The sequence below is a fragment of the Schistocerca piceifrons genome, chromosome 5 (assembly GCF_021461385.2).
Source record: "Schistocerca piceifrons isolate TAMUIC-IGC-003096 chromosome 5, iqSchPice1.1, whole genome shotgun sequence".
NCBI lineage: Eukaryota > Metazoa > Arthropoda > Insecta > Orthoptera > Acrididae > Schistocerca > Schistocerca piceifrons.
Window position 1 is genome coordinate 387,935,071 of NC_060142.1, and position 23,327 is coordinate 387,958,397.

General features: G+C 40.5%; 1 protein-coding gene across 1 annotated transcript in view; it reads right to left on the bottom strand.

The window, feature by feature from the left end:
• LOC124799314 (golgin subfamily A member 2-like) overlaps positions 1 to 23,327 on the bottom strand; it is a 114,854-nt gene that overhangs the window by 66,719 nt on the left and 24,808 nt on the right. Inside the window, exon 3 of the mRNA XM_047262902.1 lies at positions 17,300 to 18,301. Coding sequence (XP_047118858.1) covers positions 17,300 to 18,301 — 1,002 coding nt within the window. The remainder of the gene's footprint in view (positions 1 to 17,299; positions 18,302 to 23,327) is intronic.

Here is a 23,327-nt window from a genome sequence, read left to right on the forward strand (position 1 = left end):
AGTGTGAAATTTTTATAGAAATTTGGAATCGTCTTATTCTTCCATAATTTGTGTGATGTCCCCGTTTCTTCTCCTTCCTCGTTCTAACAAACAATGTTGTCATCACTAATTCTGTATCTATTCCTGCCAATGTCAAAGGTTATTCACCGGTTAACTTCACTAATTCTGCCAGAATCACCAGTTTAGTTATCCCACAATTATTCTCTGGTTAGGCATTGTTACGTGTTCGTACAACGCGTTTTCCGCCCTACTTCCAGAATAGACCTGCTGCTAGATCGGCCGCCAGCCGGAGACTGTACAACTGGCCCTTGCTAGTATAGTGATCTGGCCAAAAATTTTCTGTCAAAATTTCATTTTCTTGGATACACCGGGAAGATGCTTACACAGCCAAAAGGCATGTTTCTGTAGGCAGAAGCGGAAGAAGATACTACTCAACTGCGCATGTGCATGATCCCACTCGTAACTGCTAAAACAAATCTAATGTTAACAGTTGTGACGTCATGCTCATTGGAGGCAATTTGTTGTTACGAAGCATTGCATAGTCTTCCTAAAGCCTTTGACACATTTGGCTGTTGGCAGACGCTTGTATGAGCACTGTGTTTTGTGGCTGTATATGGCACATTTCTTTTGCAATTTAAGTTTTATTTTAGTTTTTTCTCTTGTTCACGTTTTATGGCTGCAGTATTATTCTGCAGTAGCAGGATACAGTAATATCCTTTGTTAGAGTATTGGTTCTTACCAGTCAAAACTACAAAAATTTAACTGAGAACAAAAACAATGAAAAATTCCCGGGTTTTTCTCGGTTTTCTCTCGGATGAAAAAATTCCCGGGTTTTTACCGGATCTCCCGGTTGTCCTGGTTCATAGACACCCTGTTCATTAGAATACCAACCTTTCAAAAGAGGAAAGGACAGCCACACACAGCCTAAAAACAGATCATGATCTAATCATTGTCCCTGCAGACAAAGTTGCCACCACTGTCATAATGAGTCGCAATGAGTACTAGGCTGAAGGCCTCTGGCATTGTCTGACTTGGCTACCTATAAACTATGCCAGAGTGATCCCATACCAGAATACCAACAAAATGGCAAATTCCTGCTTAAAGCCTTAGGTTCCTTCCAGAGTCTCTCCCTTGAATCCATTTTCCTACTCACCCTATGACATCCCACATACCCATCTTCTACATGCTCCCTGAAATTCACAAGCCCAACAAACCTGGACGTCGCACTGTAGCCAGTTATTGTGCCGCCATTGGAAGGATTTTGACTCTCATTGATCAACACCTCCAACCAGATGCCCGTAATCCAGTCTCCCAGGTCAAGGATATCAACCACTCCTTTCACCGACTCTCCATCATTCCGACTCCTTTATCTGCTGAATTCCTACTCATCACTGTTGAGCCAACTCCCTATGCACCAACATCCATCATGCCCATAGTCTTAATGCTATTGAACACCACTCTTCCCAATGTTCTTCAGACTCCAAACCCACTACCTCATTCCTAATACACCTTACTAACTTTATCCTACCTCACAACTACTACTACTTTGAAGTGAAGGTATACAAACAAACCCACAGCACAGCAAACCTGTTCATAGGTCATCTAGAGGAAACCTTCCTTGCCTCCCAAAACCCCAAACCACTGGAATGGTTCCCATTCATTGATGAAATCTTCATGATCTGGACTCAAAAAGCCAAGACACCTTATCCTCATTCCTTCACAACCTCAGCACCTTCTCTCCCATCTGCTTCATCTGGTTTTCCTCAAACCAGCACACCACCTTCATAGACTTGAACACCTCCTCTCTGATGGCTCTATCCACACCTCTGTCCACATCAAACCCTACAACAGTACCTGCAATTTGACAGTTGCCACCCTCTCCACATCAAAAAAATCCATCCCACACAGCCGTGCCACCTGCAGATGGCATATCAACAGTAACAACAACTCCCTTTGTCAGTATGCTGATGGTCTTCACAAACACGTCCCCTATCCTCTTACCACCACCAGAGCCATCTACAAAAAGAGTGCCTCTTCGTTACCCAATCTCCCCCCCCCCCCCCCCCCCCCACTGGAACAACTGAATCACATCATGCTTTGAAATAAGGAAATAAGGGACATCCTACCAAAGATCCTTCCTACCCCTTCTACAGTGGTGTTCTGTCACTCACCCAACCTCCACAATAACCCATTCCATCCTTATGCCACTCCAAATCCCAACCCCTTGGCACAGAGGTGTGAAAGACCCAGGTGCAAAACCTGTCCAATCCACCGACATAGCATTTCATATCTCAGTCCTGTCACAGGTTCATCTTACATCATTAGAGGCAGGGCCACCAGTGAAAGCATCAATGTTCTGCTGCAACCACTGTACATCTTTCTCGATTGGTATGACTACCAACCAGCTGTCCACCAGAATGAATGGCCACCCCCAAACTGTGGGCAAGAGCAAAGTAGACCTCCCTGTAGCACAATATGCAGATGTATATGACATGCTTGATTTCAATGGCTGCTTCATGGTCTGGGGCACCTGGATCCTCCCCTCCACCACCAGCTTTTCTGAACTGCATAGATGGGAGTTACAACACATTCTCCATTCCTGAAAATATCCTGGCCTCAACCTATGGTAATTAACTTTTCCCACATCCTCCACCCAACAGTTTCCACCCCCTTGTCCTATCACCTCCTCCCATTTCACATTCTCTCACCCTCTTCATGTGCCACCCTCTGCCAATGTACCCGCTTGCCCTTTCACCTTCCCTGCTACTCTCCTTTTCCTCTGCCCATTTTACATCCCGATGTTGCACCTGACAGTCTAGCCCCTGCATGCTCTGCCAGACAGCACTCTTCTCTGCCTCCGCCCTTACCCTGCTATTCCCCCCCCCCCCCCTCTCTCTCTCTCTCTCTCTCTCTCTCTCTCTCTCTCTCTCTCTCTCTCTCTCTCCTCTTCCCTTCCCCACCCATTCCAGACTGCTGCTGAAGTGACAGTCACATTCCGATCAGAGCTGCCAGTGGTAGAGGTCATGTGTGCATGAGGTGTGCTTGCTTGTGTGTGTGTTTTCTTTGTTGAAGGCAGTTTTGGCCAAAAGCTGTAATGTGTACCAGTATTTCTGTTGTGTGTGTCTGCAACTCAATGGGTCATCTTTAAAATGAGTAGCAACGTAGCAATCTATCCTTCCCCCAACTTTGTTACACATTTAACAATGTGTTCCTTATATTTGTAGAAGCTTGTTGTATCGTTTGTGACTAGGAAATGCAAATTAAATGAGTGCTGTGATATATATAATTACAATACTGGAAGTAAATGTAACTACTTCAGGCAGAGGACAAAATTAAAATTAACCTCTCAATAGTCCTTAGAGTAATGAGCAAATATGGTCCAACAAGCTGCCACGTAGTTTAGAAATTTGTGAAGCAAAGCTGTCCCCCAGGGAGTTGAAAACTTTCCTAGTAAACTGATGTTTGTATTCATTCGGTGAATTCCAAGCTACAAGTCATCTGTTGCAGTGTGTGATATATTTAGAATATTAAGATGAATACATGCACCCCTGCTACAATATATGCAAGTATTATTTTTATCAATTTATAACTCTGCCTATGTATGATGTTTGGTGTAGTCTTCAAGCTCAGTGATTTCTTGAAAAAATGTAAATAAATAAAATTTATATGTAATTAGCCCTTAAAAAAACTCTAAATGGCCAGCTTGCAGCTGTACAAATAATTTTATTTAGTTTTGTATCAGTATTCTATGTTTGATCTGTTGAACTGTTCCACATCATAATATTAATTGTGAATTTGATCTATGGATCAGGGTAACTAACGTAAAAAATATAAACTTCACCCACAACTCCCATTGGCATTGACTGACCACCTTGCAGTTTTGTATCAGTATTCTATGTTTGATCTGTTGAACTGTTCCACATCATAATATTAATTGTGAATTTGATCTATGGATCAGGGTAACTAACGTAAAAAATATAAACTTCACCCACAACTCCCATTGGCATTGACTGACCACCTTGCCATCCTTTGCAATTGGTGTCACTGGATGTGGTATGGAGGAGTGTGGCATCACCACAGTGCTTTCCAGGCTGTTGTCAGTTTTAATGGCCTGGAGCCACTATTATTTAGTCAATTGGCATCACTAGGCTGAGTGCACCGCATCCAGTCCTCACCAAAGAAAAATCTCTGATAGCACCAGGAATCAAACCCAGTCCTGACACCTCAGCTGTGGAGGCAGACTTACTCTATTAAATTTGCATGGCATAAGCATTGCCACCTTTTATCAGTCAAGAAGGCTTGGAGAGTGTTTCTGCTAGAAAGAGAAGATAAGCAATTGTATGCATTTCATTTACAGAATCAACTGACATCACGTAGTTCCAGTAATACAGACATAGAGGAATTCTGGCAAAGATTAAATAGACTGTAAATCGTGGACTGAAGAACAATGTGCCTAGTAAGTGGATTAAGGACAGAAAAGACCTACCATGGTTTAAGAACATAATTAGGAAAATGCTGAGCAAGCGAAGACTATTGCACTTTTGATTCAAAGGAGGACATGCAAATGATGACAGGCAAAGGTTAGTAGTTATTTGCGCTTCTGTGAAAAGATCTATGGCCAAGAACACAAGAGAATTATAGTCCTATATAAAATTTCTAAGTGGGTCTAATGTTTCCGTCCAATCACTTACTAACCAGTCTGATGTGACAGCACAAGATAGCAAAACAAAAGCTGAAGTTTTAAATTTTGCATTAAAGAAATCATTCACATAGGAGAATCCTACAAACATACTGTCATGTGACCATGGAACAGACTACTATATGAATGACACAGTGACAAGCATTCCTGGCATAGACAAACAACTGAAAGCACTGAAAACAAATGTCACCAGGTCTCAATGGAATTCCAATTCGGTTTTACAAAAAGTACTCTACAGTACTGGGCCCTTGCTTAGCTTGCATTTATGACACACTTCTGGCCCCACACAAAGTCCCAAGTGACTGGGAAAAAGCGCAGGTGATTCCTGTACATAAAAAGGGTAAAATAAGGAACCCACAAAATTACAGATCGCTATTCTTAATACCAGTTTGTTGTAGAATTCAAGATATTCTCAGTTTAAATAAAATAAATTTCCTTGAGACTGAGAAGCTTATGCCCACAAATTAGAAAGGTTCTAGAAAGCATTGCTCCTGCAAAACTCAGCTGACCTTTTCCTCACACAATACACTGTGAACTATGGATGAAGGGTAACAGGTAGATTCCATATTTTTAGATTTCCGGGAAGCATTTAACACGGCATCCCACTGGAGACTGTTAATAAACATATGAGCATATGGAATAGGTTTCCAGATATGTAAGGGGCTCACAGACTACTTAAGCAATATAACCCAGTAAGTCATCCTCAACAGTGAGTGTTCATTAGTGACAAGTGTACCATCAGACCTGCTCCAAGGAAGCATGATAGGACTGCTATTTTTTTCTGTTCACATAAATGATCTGATGGACAGGGTGAGCAACAATTTATGGTAGTTTGCTGATGATGCCATGGCGAATGGGAAGGTGTTGAAGTTCAAGGTTTGTAGAATGATACAAGGTGACCTAGATAAAATATCTAGATGATGTGATGAATGGTAGCTTTCTCTAAATCTATAAAAATGCAAGTTAATGTGGATGAGTAGGAAAAGCCAACCTGTAATGTTCAGAAACAACATTAGTAGTGTCCACCCTGACACAGTCACATCGTTTAAATATCTGGGTGAAACATTGTAAAGTGATAGGAAATGGAACGAGCATTTGAGAATTATGGTAGAGAAGGTGAGTGACTGACTTTGGTTTATTGGGAGAACTTTGGGAATAGGTGGTTCACCTATAAAGGAGACCACACATACGACACTAGTGCAACCTATTCTTGAGTAATGCTTGAGTTTGGGGTCCACACCAGGTCGCACTAAAGTAAGACATTGAAGCAATTCAGAGGGCAGGCTGCTATAATTGTTATCAGTAGCTTCAAACAACATGCTTCAGGAACTCAATGGGAATTCCTGGAGTGAAGGTGTTATTTTTGAGGAACACTATTGAAAAATTTAGAGAACGACATTTGAGGCTGACTGTCACACTATTTTACTACCACCAATATACATTTTGCATAACTATTACAAAGACAAGATATGAGAAATTTGGGCTCACATGGAGGCACGCAGACAGTCATTTTCCCCTACTGCAGGTGGAATTGGAGAGGACAAGACTAGCAGTGGTACAAGGTACCTTCTGCCGTATACCCTACAGTGGCTTGTGGAGTATGTACATAGATGTAGATGTATAGTGATAGTTTAATGCTAATACAGTATACAGATTATATTTTATGTGATGTCTCTGGCTTGTGTTAATGTGCATCTTGACTCATTTCCCATCTCTGAAGATTCTTTATCTTGATGGGATTTACAGAACACAATGAATGAATGTAGTGCAACGTGAGTTGAAATCTTTCAAAGAGGGTAAATGGTTGATCAATGAAGACCAATGGCATGAGGATGTGTGTGGGGGAGGGGGGGGGGGGGACGACCTTCCTCAACAACAGATGACCACCATGTGGAGAGTCTAGTGGTGATTCACATACATATTGTTTTGTTGATAGAGAGGTTTTGACTGAACTCATGGCACAAAATTGTAATGAAAGAACTTTACATGAATTGTGCCATTACAAAATTCATCCCTTGGTCATTGAAAGGTGAAAGGAACTGTATAGCATGAATATCAGTCAGGAGATGGTTGAGAATGCAAACAGTGATTAAATTTGCTGGTTATGTTGTGGCAGAAGATAGACTTGTCTAGGACAATAACACTGAAGCAAAAATGAAATGTCATGGTAGGTTGGGAAGCAGTTCATCACTTGACAGAGAAAGCAAGAATGCACTTATTCAACATCAAGGTTCTGAAACTGGAAAGTTACTGAATATCTTGAATTTATAACACTGCTGTAGAAGGGTTTTTAACAAGTTTGCAAGAACTTTGCAGAAAGAGGTCTGAATTGTAGGGAAATATTTAGATTTTGTATCATAAAAGCATACCATATAACAAATTGCTTATGATATAGGAAAGCAGCAAAATATTGCACAACTCTTGTGTCCACTTACACCATTCTCCTAATTTGCCACCGGAAGACCTCATCCTGTTTCTCAATATCACAATCAAGTAAAACAGAAAATGTTTTCAGAGAACAGACAGGATTCAGAGATGTGAGAACTTGACACCATTCCAAAGAATGCATTTCACCAAGGAAATAAAAGTTGGTAATGGTGAGTCACCAGAGAGCGGACTATTTTATAATGACAGATTTCAATATGCTGCACGATAAAAAATAAAATGCCTGTAGCACAAGGTTGGTTCTTATTTAAAACCTTCCCATACATTCATTTTTTATTATTGTTTGGTTAAATTTTAACATACCCAGCAAAAGATGAGCCAAAGGGTCTAATCCGCCAGGCCCAGTTTTGGCAACGGTAGCAGAGGACAATGCTTCTTCAAAGTGACTCAAGCCAATTTTGATTTGTATTTGCACAACTCATGCGAACATTATGGAATGAGAACATCAACAGTTAACTCTAACATTATCAAAAGGCTTGACTGCTACTCACCATATAGAGGAGATGCAGAGTCACAGACACATACAATGAAAAGACTGCTATACATCAAAGCTTTCAGCCATAAGGCCTTCTTCTGAAGTAGAAAACACACACACACACACACACACACACACACACACACACACACACACACACACACACACATTCTCACAAGCATAACTCACAGACACACGATCACTGCATCTAGCCACTGTAGCTGGACTGTGAACTGCAACAGCACATGATGGGAGAAACAAATTGGCATTGGTGGTGGTGGGAGAGGAGGAGGCTGGGGCAGGGAAAGACAGCACAGTAGGGGTGGGGAAGTTGTGCTGCTTGATGGAGCATGCAGGGATGTGGTGGGGGTCAGAGAAGGGCTGCTAGGTTCTGTCAGGAAATTTGATTGAGGGTGGGGGGGGGGGGGGGGGGGGAGGGGTCAGGGTGGGGAGCAGAAAAGGAGGGAAGTACAGGAGGGGAAAAGACTAGTGGTAATGTTCTTGAGATAGAAGGTTGTGTAATGCTGAGATGGGAGCAGGGAGAGGGTTAGGTAGGTGAAGAACAGGGACTAGCGAAGTCTGAGGCCAGGGGGTTTATGGGTACATAGTATATCTTGCAGGAAGAGCTCCATCTGTGCAATTCTGAAAAGTTAGTGGTGGCAGGAAAGATCCAGATGGCACAGGTTATGAAGCAGTCATTGAAGTGAAGTACAATGTGCTGATCTCCATTCCTTATCTCACAAGTTACCTACCTGCCATCTGGACACAAAGGAGGACCCCCCGCCCAGTGACACAGAAGTACCATGCAGACTGGAACACCTGAATCACATTCTTCCCCAGGGTTTTGACTACCTTTGTGCACTGAAATGAGAAATGTCCTCCCAACCATCCTCACCACCCTTCTTCACACTGTGGTATTCCATTGCCCACTAAACCTGTGCAGTATCCTTGTCCATCACTACTTCACCCCTTACCTCAATGCTCATATTCCTGCAACAGATCTAAATGCAAGACCTGTCCCCATATTTCCTCCCACCACCACATACTCCAGCCTGGTCACAAGCATCTCCTACTCTGTCAAAAGAAGGGCTACTTGGGAAAGCAGTGAGGTGATATACCAATTAAGCTGCAACCATTGTGCTGTTTTCCTACATGGGGCATGACAATTAACAAGCTGTCTGCCTGCATGAAGGACCACCGACAAACTGTGTCTAATGACTGCTGGACCACCCAGCTCCTGAACATGCTCTGTCCAACAAAATGTACTTCACTTCAATGATTGCTTCAACTGCCTGTGTCATCTGGCCCTTCTGTCACACCAGCCTTTCTGTATTGTACAGGTGAGAACTCTCCCCGCAATACAGCCTACATTCCCGTAACACCCCCAGGTCTCAACCTTCGTTACCCCCCGTCACTCACCTTTGCATCCCCTTCCTGTTCCCACTCCAGCAGTAAACAGCCTTTCTATTCCACTACTATTTTTCCCCTCCTCTGTTTCTCTCCTGCTTCCACTCCTCTCCCTCCCCTTCTCCAAACCACATGAATGAACCTGGCAGCCCAACTCTGTCTTAGCGGGTTCCTAAGTCCCTGCATGATTCCCACAAGCAGCACTACACCTTTCCCCACCCCCTACCCCTGCTATTTCCTCCCCTCCCCTTCCCTGCCCCCCCCCCCCCCTCCCCCACACACACACCAGATTGCTTTCTCCCATCAGCTGGTGTTGCTGTTAGCAAGTCCAGCGACAGACAGTGGCCATGTGTGTGTGAGATGTGCTTGTGTGAATGTGTGTCCCGTTTTCTAGTTCAGAAGAAGGCCTTTAGACTGAAAGCTTAAATGTACAATAGCCTTTTAATTGAGCCTGTCTATGATTCAATATCTTCTCTGTATGGTAGCAAGCTATCCTTTTCATAATATTGTTGTTATTCAATCCTGTATTTTTCTGAACAGTTAACCCTGGGGTTTTCAACCCTTGATTTCCTGAATACAAGTACTTGGTTCTCACTCTCAATTAGGATAACTTTTCTCTGATATTGTTTACACACAGTGACAAGCCAAAACATTAGGGACCAAGGCCCACCCACTAGCCTGAATGCCATCTGGTGGTGTAGCAAGCACATGATCTGGTAAGGAAGGTGTATAAGTGAAAAATATGGGCTGTAAATGGGGAAATCCACTGAAATAAGGGACTCCGCCGAAGGACAGATTCCCCCTCAAGGGTATATCTACTTTTTCTGAGGAGCTTGACTCCATGCAAAAACAGATCCTTTTAGAGGTGAGGGGGATTAGTACTCCTCCTTGGACCATCCAATTTACATGAAAATGTGTGTCAGATGGAACAAGTGACATGTTCCATGCAAAGGAGTGCGTGACACATGGGAAGCTGTGTAGTGAATGGAGCCTCAGGAATACCAGGTAACTGCCTCGGGCAATTAGCCTTACAATGGTGCAGTGCTCTGCTGGTATCGACAAATATATCCCCAATTCTCAAGGGACCAAAAAGAAACAAATCCAAAAATTAAGGGACTTGATGATTTCTCAAATACCCAACTATCAGGCAATTAATAAATGGAAACTGTTGCGACAACTGGATTGGGGGAAGGACTAGTCAAAAAGTGGAAAACATCACTGGGATGTTGGACCAGACTTCCTAAGAACAAACATAGACAAAGGTCTTGAATATTAGACCTTCGAGAAAAGACTCTCTAAGACTGAAGTGGGTAAAGAGATTCCTCCCACCTATAAGGCACAGAATAAGAGAACAAGGCAGGAGTCCTTAACTCTCACTTCCCAGGATAACCAATTCCAGAAAAAGCAGAGGTAGGAAACAGGGAAATAGTTTTTAGGGTGGTGATAATCCAACAAGGACAGCCACTTAATACCATCACCCTGCAGCAGGAGGAGCTAGTTCAGATGGCTCTCGTTGATAAGACTGGGAAAGGTGCAAGTCAAGGTCCCAAATTAGGAAGGGCCAAAGGTGCTCTAAACTTTGTGGAGTGATAAGAACAAGAGATTGACTGAAGGATATGGTGTCCAAGATAGCTCCATGGGAGGAGGCAAAGCTGCTGGTCAGTTCCAGGAAAAGTGTTATAGTCAAAACTGTAGCTGGATCAGAAGGCAGCATGTAGAACTTTGGACAAAGAACAAAAAACAAAAACATGAAAATCATGTTTAAAGATAACTTCTGCAATGCCGGGCTTGAACAGTAAGTTTAATGGCTGGCCATGGAAACTACAAGCAACATCTGTACATAATGGGAATAGAGAAAGAAGTTCCCAAATGTAGACTATGTGGTGCACGCGATGAAAGCACACATTCACTCTTCCAACGCGATGCACTGAAGGCAAAAATACACAAAATATTTGCATCACAAATTCCTGAAGTGATTGTGTTTAATGAAGCACTAGTAAATGGCACTGGATGGCTTTACTAGAATGACATGGAGAGAGACCACACAATAAACTTAGTTTTGGTTTGGGCGACAGGAGAAGACCGCTGTTGTTATGTCTCTCTGATTAAATCAAATCAAGGGCAGTTTTTTTATGGCTGGGCACCTTGGAGTTAGCATTTCAGAATCTGCAAAGCTGGCCAACTGTTTGCAAGCAAATGTTGTGAGCAGCTAAAGAAAGTGGTTGAAGCAATGAGTAAGCAACAAGGTGTTGGACATCCACATCTCATCACTATAATATGTGAAGGCTTTCCCACACTGTACAGTGAGATAGGCAACCACTTCTGGCAGACCTGACAATGGAATACAACACTGTTACAAACACAAGTGTTTCAGAGCACACCATTCAGTCGACATAACTGTACTTCGGGTTCTGCAGCAGATGACCCCCATTGTGTTCCCATGTTGACCAATGACACTGACAGTAACAACTGCAGTGGGCACAGGATCATGTAGTTACAGTCGTTTGAGAAGCAGAACTGTGAATTCACACTGATGTCTTCGCCACCAAATTCACCTGATCTGAACCCCATAGAACACACCTATGACACTATCGGGTGCCAGCTCCATGGTCACAAACCACTGGCCTATAATTTATGGGAATTGGACTTCTGCACAGACATCTGGTGCCACCTACCTTAAAAAACCTGCTGACGACTTGTCTCTATACTAACTAATTAAAAGATCAGGCTTCATGGTGCACACTTCATCAATCAAGTGCTTTAGTATCCTCAACGTCAGTCTATATTTGATGTCAGAACATAGTAGTCGGTTGATAACAACCTGCTCTCTTGGCTCTTAATGTTGGCTTTCACAAACCAAAATTGACACATTCCCTACAGGTAGCTCCTAAACTGGTCCCATGAGGCAGAGTGCACTCCATTTCAGTCCTCCCACCAAGGAAAAAATCTTGGCAGTACTGGGAATGTAAGTCATGTACCCCGTACATCTGTCAGACAGACTGTCCACTCGGGTACAGAGGAAGACAGATGACCCTGGTGCCTGTACACGAAATATTAAGTTTAATATACAATCAGTGAAGCCCCAAGTTCCTGAACTACGACACTGTTGTTGTGTGGTCTTCAGTCCTGAGACTGGTTTGTGCAGCTCTCCATGCTACTCTATCCTGTGCAAGCTTCTTCATCTCCCAGTACCTACTGCAACCTATATCCTTCTGAATCTGCTTAGTGTATTCACCTCTCGGTCTCCCTCTACGATTTTTACCCTCCACGCTGCCCTCCAATACTAAATTGGTGATCCCTTGATGCCTCAGAACATGTCCTACCAACCGATCCCTTCTTCTGGTCAAGTTGTGCCACAAACTTCTCTTCTCCCCAATCCTATTCAATACTTCCTCATTAGTTATATGATCTACCCATCTAATCTTCAGCATTCTTCTGTAGCACCACATTTCGAAAGCTTCTATTCTCTTCTTGTCCAAACTATTTCTCGTCCATGTTTCACTTCCATACATGGCTACACTCCATACAAATACTTTCAGAAATGACCTCCTGACACTTAAATCTATACTCAATGTTAACAAATTTCTCTTCTTCAGAAACGCTTTCCTTGCCATTGCCAGTCTACATTTTATATTCTCTCTACTTTGACCATCATCAGTTATTTTGCTCCCCAAATAGCAAAACTCCTTTACTACTTTAAGTGTCTCATTTACTAATCTAATTCCCTCAGCATCACTCGACTTAATTCGACTACATTCCATTATCCTCGTTTTGCTTTTGTTGATGTTCATCTTATATCCTCCTTTCAAGACACTGTCCATTCCGTTCAACTGCTCTTCCAAGTCCTTTGCTGTCTCTGACAGAATTACAATGTCACCGGCGAACCTTAAAGTTTTTATTTCTTCTCCATGGATTTTAATACCTACTCTGAATTTTTCTTTTGTTTCCTTTACTGCTTGCTCAATATAGAGATTGAATAACATCGGGGAGAGACTACACCACTGTCTCACCCCCTTCCCAATCACTGCTTCCCTTTCATGTCCCTCGACTCTTATAACTGCCATCTGGTTTCTGTACAAATTGTAAATAGCCTTTCACTCCCTGTATTTTACCCCTGCCACCTTTAGAATTTGAAAGAGAGTATTCCAGTCAACATTGTCAAAAGCTTTCTCTAAGTCTACAAATGCTAGAAACATAGGTTTTCCTTTCCTTAATCTTTCTTCTAAGATAAGTCGTAAGGTCAGTATTGCCTCACGTGTTCCAACATTTCTACGGAATCCAAACTCATCTTCCCCGAGCTCAGCTTCTACTAGTTTTTCCATTCGTCTGTATAGAATTCGTGTTAGTACTTTGCAGCGGTGGCTTATTAAACTGACTGACTGGTAATTTTCACATCTGTCAACACCTGCTTTCTTTGGGATTGGAATTATTATGTTCTTCTTGAAGTCTGAGGGTATTTCACCTGTTTCATACTTCTTGTTCACCAGATAGTAGAGTTTTATCAGGACTGGCTCTCCCAAGGCCGTCAGTAGTTCCAATGGAATGTTGTCTACTCCGGGGGCCTTGTTTCGACTCAGGTCTTTCGGTGCTCTGTCAAACTCTTCACGCAGTATCGTATCTCCCATTTCATCTTCATCTACATCCTCTTCCATTTCCATAATATTGTCCTCAAGTACATCGCCCTTGTATAGACCCTCTATATACTCCTTCCACCTTTCTGCTTTCCCTTCTTTGCTTACAACTGGGTTTCCATCTGAGCTCATGATGTTCATACAAGTGGTTCTTTATCTCCAAAGGTCTCTTTAATTTTCCTGTAGGCAATATCTATCTTACCCCTAGTGAGATAAGCCTCTACATCCTTACATTTGTCCTCTAGCCATCCCTGCTTAGCCATTTTGCACTTCCTGTCGATCTCATTTTTGAGACGTTTATATTCCTTTTTGCCTGCTTCATTTACTATGACAATAACAAATTCAAAATCAATGGCTTAAGTAAGAGTTTTCACTTTATTTATTCAACATGAAATGAATTTGATGAGATACATCATTCTTGATTACTTTTCAGATCCTTCCTGGCTTCAGAGAAATGTTCTTTCAGAATTATATTCAGTTTGTCAGTCAGCATGGCAGATCTTGTCAATAGACTCAAATCTTAAACCATTTAGATACATATCCAGTTTCTGAAAGAGCAAATAGTCTGGAAGTGACTAATCTGACAGATAAGATGAATGGTAAAATGTTGGGAAACGAACAACTGATTTACTGTTGCCAAATGAGCTGAGAAATTTTACTGCAGAAAAAACTTATGAGAAATCAAAGCAATTTAATATAAATTACTGGACTTGCGCTGGTGAGTAGCTACATTTCCTGATAGAAGAGTCCTTGCTTATTGTTCTACCTGTTGACTAAATTCTTTGCAGACAATGTCAGTACTAGTGAAAAACACTGTCAACATTGTCCTTGTCATGACTTTTGAAATAGAGGAAAAGGAAATTTTGAATGGGGTTTAATATCCCAGCAATGAGGTCAATGAAGAAGGAGCACAAGTTTTGAAAGGAGGATGATGGGGAAGGGAATCACACATATCCTTTACAAGCTGAATCATACCAGCATTTACCCTAAGCCAGTGGTATTCAATTTGTGTGCTGCAATGCTCTGGTGCACAATGATTGATCATCTGGGGTACCACAGATTTGTTTCGCAGTTAGGGGCAAAGAAGACAGTTGTGGGAAATTCCATTTCAGATGTCAACCTGTGTGGCCTCCAAGGAATTCCACATTAGATGTTGGCCAGCCTGCATAAGCAGTCGTAACCTCAAAATTGAACTGTCATGTGTTACACTTACATTTATTGCTGTGTTTGCAATCCATTTTTTATTATATTGTGACATTGTTATACAGCTGATAACTATGGAAAAGTTTTTAAAATTTGTTAAGTGGAAGCAAAAAGTGAGAACCTGCTGAGCACAACAAGGAAAGTGGTAATGAGAGGAAACACAAGTATAGAAAATATGATAACAGTAACTTAGATTTTGGTTTCATGTGCTCTGTTGTGAAAAACGATAACTGTTCACATTGTGTTGTGTGTCTGAAAGTACTTTGTTTTTATATCCTACCTAGCAAATTAAAGTATCAGTTCATAAGAATAACATGGTCAAACCAAGAACATATTTTTCTAAGAAACTGAGTCAAATGAAAGAACAAAAAGCATCATTTTCAAAGCAGGCAAAAATCTTGAATAAAGCACTTCTAGCATCCTACCATGTAGTTTACTGATTAGGAACACGTTACGAAGCCCATAAGACTGTGGAAAAACTAATTCTACCATGTGCTACTACTGCTTGTAGAGTCCAAATTTTTCCCATTTGTTTGTATAACACTACAGTTAGTCGTTGAATTCACGATTTGGGAGACAAATCATCATGAAAAAATTATAGGAAGGGAGTTCGGTTTGCAGTTTGATAGGACCACTGATAGCAGTAGAGATGCTCCTTTAAATTGCTATGTGTGATTTACTAATGACGGAGTTATGATTTTTTTTTTTTTTTTTTTTTTTTTTTTTTTTTTTTTGGGGGGGTGGGGGGGCAGTAAACACAGGTACTACAGGCAAAGATTAGATCATAATAGAGGACAACTGCATGACAGAATATCAAATTAACAGGTTACATTGTGTTGGCGTGTGTACTGATGGTGCATGATCCATGTTGGGGTGTTACAGTGGTCTACAAACACTCATCAGTGGCACAGATTCTGATATGTGGATGCACTGCATTATCCATGGAGAAGCACTTGCATCACATTTGAGTGTTGACACGAATCAAGTGCTGCAAACTGTCATAAATGCAGTGAATGTTATTAAAACTCATCCTCAGAAAGCTAGATTTTTTAGACAAATGCATCACTATATGGGGACTGAACATACATCTCTGCTATTTCATATCAGCACTCATTGGCTTTCCAGGGGAAATGTATTATCACACAATTTTGAACTTAGGCAAGAGGTCAGTTCTTACGTGGAAGAAGAAAATCACATCATTGCTAAGTGCTTATTAGACACTGACTTTCTACTGAAGGTTGTATACTTATGTGATATATCTGAGAAGTTAAACTCACTGAATAAGTCTCTGCAAGAAACTGAACCTCTCTTCATTCATCTTATTGACAATGTTTTGGCCTTCAAAAGGAAGTTCTTCCTTTGAAGAGAAAAATGAACGATGGAGGAGAAATGAACTATTTCCCCAAGTTTGGAGTATTTTGCAAATGACAATGATATAGGATCATTACAGAATTTTTATAACTGAAGGACATTTATCTGATGTATATGTTCATTTTAAAAAAATTCTTTCCTGAAAACTGTGATAGGCTTCAGTGGGTTCAAAATCCCTTCAGTAATGATTCTCCTTCCGGATTCAACACCGCAGAAGAGGAGGAACTGATAGAGCTTTCACCAGACTCTTCACTAAATGTGAAGTTTTCATGAATGATATTGCCAATATTTTGGTGTTCAGCATGAAAAGAGTTTCTAAGCTTGAGCCAGAAAGGTTTTAATTCCTTTTGCGACCTCCTATCTCTGTGAGAGTCAGTTTTCATTAGTGGCTGTAACCAAAACCGAATACAGATCAAGACTTTGAGTAGAGAAGGAAATGAGGGTAGCTGTATCTCATTTGATGCCAAGATTTGAGAAGTTGTGTAACAAGAAGAAAGGTCAAGTGTCGCTCTGAGGTGAGTAGTAATTTATTCACAACTTTTTTTTATTAATTATTTCAGTTTATACAAGATATCTTACAAGGGAGCCATGGAAACAACATAGATGCTCAGAATGGGAGTCATAAACTCAAAAATGCTGAAAACCAGGCCTTAAATAATTTAGGATATCCACAGCTGGACATAGCTTTAATGAATTTTGAAAAGTACAATGTTTTTCAGTCTTGAGGATGTTTCATAAATCCATTTTGGAACTTCTATGTTTTAAATCAGGATCTCTGTGTGAATTATTCACTAAAAATATCAAGTCTTCCATTATCGATACATTCAGTAACAGTAACTACAGCGATGCTTCTAAACAAGGTTGTCCAAAAGGCATTGGATAGATAACATTAACAGTAAGCCTGGGCAAAAGATCAGTCCAGCAATTTAGACTGCACTCTGTATTCCAACTAGTTATTTATTTTGTTTCTATCCAATTCATAATTAAATGTTAGAGAGCTGTTAGAGTCTTATATAATTTATATTCACACTTAATATTTACAACAGTTACAACAGTAACAATACTCACATGTTCCTTCAACTGTAAATGGAGTTGTTCATTCTTCTGCTGTTCCACAGCCAGCATAGCAACCAGCTCCTGATTTCTGTGTTCAAGTTCTGATACACTATTTCTTTTATCATCAGAATTCCCATTAAATGTCTCGCTTATAAGATCATTAATTTGCAATGACATCTGACGGAGACTCTCTGTGCTCGACAAAGGCAATGACTTAGCAGCAGTTTCTTCACACACTAATTTTTGAGCAACATTCAACTTTTCTGGGTTGCTATGTGACATATTTTCTTCTCCTTTAGGATTTAATTTCTTGCCTTCCTCTACAGAAGACAACTGTGGCAATGCTTGCTGAACAGAAATATCATCCACAGTTTCTCTAGGTAAGTCTATGGAAGAAGAGTTATCAGAGGGTAGAGTCTGACGTTTCTGGTGAGCTGTTGTCACTTCTGCACAATTCCCTGTCTCATTGTTATGAAATGTAGATGCTATTTTTGTTGAATCAAACTCAAAAGAGTCTGACACATTTTCATTTTCGGAGTTTCCACCCATGTAATGTGTATCAGTTTGAACAATGTCAGCACCAGACTGTGGATTAGAAAATGCTTCTGTCACTTCGCTTGGACAAGGCTGACATTGTGATGATAAAGTAGTCACACCATTTACTGACTGCACTTTCTGGTAAATACTTTCCTGTGATATGAAACTAGAAGTTTGATAAGGAAAGGATGAATAATTACTGGAGTTCTCGGCAAGAGAATTTGATGTTGGAATGCTGTTGAAGAACATTTCTGCTTCATTATTAGTCGTCTGACTCGATGAAAACATGTCTGCAACACTAGGAGAGACTATCGGAGTAGTGCTCTGGAAAGAAATGTGCTGAGATAATGGATGTTGACTATTTTTGCTAGCATCACAACTTCCATTTACTTCATTTCTGCTGAAACTGTTGCAGTACTCTTCACTGTTTTTTATTTCTGGACTTGGACAGTAGCTTCCATCATCAGAAGTCTGGCACTGGAAAACAGTCAATGGAATTGTAAGTACGGACAAATACAAGCATATGTAAAGATGTTCATATTGGCACTCACAAAAAGGAAATATAAGACAGGTATAATCTGTTGACTTATAGGCAGCCTGTCAATTATGAATGGCAGTGAACAAGGCCAAACATTTATTTAGTGACTAGTTTATATTTACTGTTATATATTTTACAGGAAAAGTGTAACTGCCATTGTGAGCTCAAACATCTAAACAAATAAAAACAGTGCATCACAAGTAATAAATAATAAAAGAACATAATTTAATTGGATACATAAAAAATTTACTCACCAAGTGGCAGCAGAGCACACACAAAAGACTGCTGTGGTTGGCAAGCTTTCACTTGGGGAAGGAAGAAGGGTGAAGGAAAAGGACTGGACGGGTCTAGAAAGAGGGGTAGGTTTTGGCAAAGTCACTCAGAATTGCAGGTCAGACATCTAGGAAAAGAAGTAGATTTTGGGAAAGTCAGAGAGAGCCAGTAAGGGGGACTTACTGTACGATAAGTCACCCCTGACCCACAGTTCTGGGTGATTTTCCCAAAATCTACCTCAGTTCCTAGACCTCTCCAGTCCTTTTCCTTCACCTTTCTTCCTTCCCCTTCAACACTTTTGCCTGAAGAAGGAGCCACTGGCTCCAAAAGCTTGCCAGTCACAACAGCCTTTTATGTGTGTGTTTTCTGCCGCTGTTTGGTGAGCAGATTTTTTTATATATCCTATTAAATAATTTTATCAATAATTTTTTTTATGTTATAAAATAACTTCAGTATAACGTAAGACTAAATTATGAAACCCAAGTCATGTCATTCTAATGCAGTATCTCAAGTATCAACAGGTGGATCTACTCAAGAAAATCATAAAATTATGAGACAGTATTGCTGCCCAATACTTACCTTCAGAAGGCCAATATCAGTACTGGAGAAACACTTACAAATACACAATAGCCTCCTCACTTTTGTAACAAATTATTCCTTCCTCACGGAGGAGTGGGATATATTAAAAGGATGAGCAGGTCACTCACAAATAAACCTACCCAAGAGATGCACTTAGATTTTGATTGGATTTGAATATGTTTTAGTGTAGAGCAAAAGGAGAGAGAGACCTTTTTTTTTTTTTTTTTTTTTTTTTTTTTTTTAATACATGCCCATACCGCTGTTAATGGGGCGAAGTGTCCCCTTGAAAAAAACTAAGTTTGCTATTTCTGAATGAATACTATTGAAACAGTGATTGAATGTACATTTGGCAAAATGTCATTTTTTTTAAATCCCCACCCATTTAGCATTTATTGACCTGAACAATTCTGCACTTCCTCATTCTTATACAGAATGAGGAATTTACAATAACCTTACAACAATAATGTGGAAATAAAATTAAAAGGAATGGTTATAATAGAGGGAAACATTCCACTTAGGAAAAATATATCTAAAAACAAAGATGATGTGACTTACCAAATGAAAGTGCTGGCAGGTCGACAGACACACAAACAAACACAAACATACACACAAAATTCAAGCTTTTGCAACAAACTGTTGCCTCATCAGGAAAGAGGGAAGGAGAGGGAAAGACGAAAGGAGGCAACAGTTTGTTGCGAAAGCTTGAATTTTGTGTGTATGTTTGTTTGTGTGTGTTTGTGTGTCTGTCGACCTGCCAGCACTTTCATTTGGTAAGTCACATCATCTTTGTTTTTAGATATAAAATTAAAAGGAATATATATAACTGGCACTGAAGCAGAAGCGGACACACACCAGGTGCATATACAGCTATATAGTGATATTTCTAGCTTATTTCTGACAAATGTGTCTTTGGAATAGCACTCATCACATATATGACTAAATTTGGTGCTAACAATGCTACATGTTTTGCTATTAGTCCAGGATGTTACTTCTGCAACTACTGAAAAGGTTGCTGCCCCTCTTCAGGAACAATAAGTTAGTTTGTCCTCTCCACAGATACCCCTCTGAGATGGCTGTACCTACAATATCGTTATCTTTATCACTGAGGCACACAAGTCATCTACTGTATCAAGGTCCATCGTTCATACCGTATCATATCTAATTCAGCAACAACAGTACCACAGTCTTATTTGAATGTTTATCACTAACAGTGACAAATGCCAGAAAGGAAAGCTCATAAATGAAAAAAACGAAAAATGAAATTTCTAATGAAGATCATAGAACAAAAAAGGAAAGGCAAATGAGTTTACATTTCATATGATATCAAAAATGGGGTTATATGAAAAGATGTCTACCACAATAAAGGAAAAAAGGCTGGCTTTCTATAAGAACATGAAAAAAATGAAATCAGAAAGGGATGACTTGTTGTTGTTGTGGTCTTCAGTCCTGAGACTGGTTTGATGCAGCTCTCCATGCTACTCTATCCTGTGCAAGCTTCATCACCTCCGAGTACGTACAGCAGCCTACATCCTTCTGAATCTGCTTAGTGTATTCATCTCTTGGTCTCCCTCTACCATTTTTACCCTCCACGCTGCCCTCCAATACTAAATTGGTGATCCCTTGATGCCTCAGAACATGTCCTACCAACCGATCCCTTCTTCTAGTCAAGCTGTGCCACAAACTCCTCTTCTCCCCAATTCTATTCAATACCTCCTCATTAGTTATGTGATCTACCCATCTACTGAAACTAGAAGTAGAGAGGATATAAAATGTAGTCTGGCAATGGCAAGGAAAGCATTTCTGAAGAAGAGAAATTTGTTAACATAGAGTATTGATTTAAGTGTCAGGAAGTCGTTTCTGAAAGTATTTGTATGGAGTGTAGCCATGTATGGAAGTGAAACACGGATGATAAATAGTTTGGACAAGAAGAGATTAGAAGCTATTGAAATGTGGTGCTACAGAAGAATGCTGAAGATTAGATTCAGAAGGATGTAGGCTGCAGTAGGTACTGGGAGATGAAGAAGCTTGCACAGGATACAGTAGCATGGAGAGCTGCTTCAAACCAGTCTCAGAACTGAAGACCACCACCACCACCACCACCACCACCACCACCAACAACAACAACAACCAATCTAATCTTCAGCATTCATCTGTAGCACTACATTTCGAAAGCTTCTATTCTCTTCTTGTCCAAACTATTTATTGTCCATGTTTCACTTCCATACAAATACTTTCAGAAACAACTTCCTGACACTTAAATCCATACTCAATGTTAACAAATTTCTCTTCTTCAGAAACGCTTTCCTTGCCATAGCCAGTCTACATTTTATATCCTCTCTACTTCGACAATCATCATCAGTTATTTTGCTCCCCAAATAGCAAAACTCCTTTACTACTTTAAGTGTCTCATTTACTAATCTAATTCCCTCAGCATCACTCGACTTAATTCGACTACATTCCATTATCCTCGTTTTGCTTTTGCTGATGTTAATCTTATATCCTCCTTTCAAGACACTGTCCATTCCGTTCAACTCCTCTTCCAAGTCCTTTGCTGTCTCTGACAGAATTACAATGTCATCGGCGAACCTCAAAGTTTTTATTTCTTCTCCATGGATTTTAATACCTATTCCGAATTTTTCTTTTGTTTCCTTTACTGCTTGCTCAATATAGAGATTGAATAACATCGGGGAGAGACTACAACACTGTCTCACTCCTTTCCCAATCACTGCTTCCCTTTCATGTCCCTCGACTCTTATAACCGCCATCTGGTTTCTGTACAAATTGTAAATAGCCTTCCGCTCCCTGTATTTTACCCCTGCCACCTTTAGAATTTGAAAGAGAGTATTCCAGTCAACATTGTCAAAAGCTTTCTCTAAGTCTACAAATGCTAGAAAAGTAGGTTTGCCTTTTCTTAACTAGCTTCTAAGATATGTTGTAGGGTCAGTATTGCCTCATGTGTTCCAACATTTCTACGGAATCCGAACTGATCTTCCCTGAGGTCGGCTTTACCAGTTTTTCCATTCGTCTGTAAAGAGTCCGTGTTAGTATTTTGCAGCCGTGACTTATTAAATTGATAGTTCGGTAATTTTCATATCTGTCAGCACCTGCTTTCTTTGGGATTGGAATTATTATATTCTTCTTGAAGTCTGAGGGTATTTCACCTGTCTCATACATTTTGCTCACCACATAGTAGAGTTTTTTCAGGACTGGCTCTCCCAAGGCTGTCAGTAGTTCTAATGGAATGTTGTCTACTCCCAGGGCCTTGTTTCGACTCAGGTCTTTCAGTGCTCTGTCAAACTCTTCACGCAGTATCATATCTCCCATTTCACCTTCATCTACATCCTCTTCCATTTCCATAATATTGCCCTCAAGTACATCGCCTTTGTATAGACCCTCTATATACTACTTCCACCTTTCTGCTTTCCCTTCTTTGCTTAGAACTAGGTTTCTGTCTGAGCTCTTGGTATTCATACAAGTGGTTCTCTTTTCTTGAAAGGTCTCTCTAATTTTCCAGTAGGCTGTACCTATCTTACCCCTAGTGAGATAGGCCTCTGCATCCTTACATTTGTCCTCTAGCCATCCCTACTTAGCCATTTTACGCTTCCTGTCGCTCTCATTTTTGAGATGTTTGTATTCCTTTTTGCTTACTTCATTTACTGCATTTTTATATTTTCTCCTTTCATCAGTTAAATTCAATATTTCTTCTGTCACCCAAGGATTTCTACTAGCCCTTGTCTTTTTACCTACTTGATCCTCTGCTGCCTTCACTACTTCATCCCTCAAAGCTACCCATTCTTCTTCCACTGTATTTCTTTCACCCATTCTTGTCAATTGTTCCCTTATGTACTCCCTGAAACTCTGTACAACCTCTGGTTTAGTCAGCGTATCCAGGTCCCATCTCTTTAAAATCCCACCTTTTTGCAGTTTCTTCAGTTTTAATCTACAGTTCATAACCAATAGATTGTGTCGGAGTCCACATCTGCCCCTGGAAACGTCTTACAATTTAAAACCTGGTTCCTAAATCTCTGTCTTACCATTATATAATGTATCTGAAACCTGTCGGTATCTCCAGGCTTCTTCCATGTATACAACCTTATGTTAGCTATGATTAAG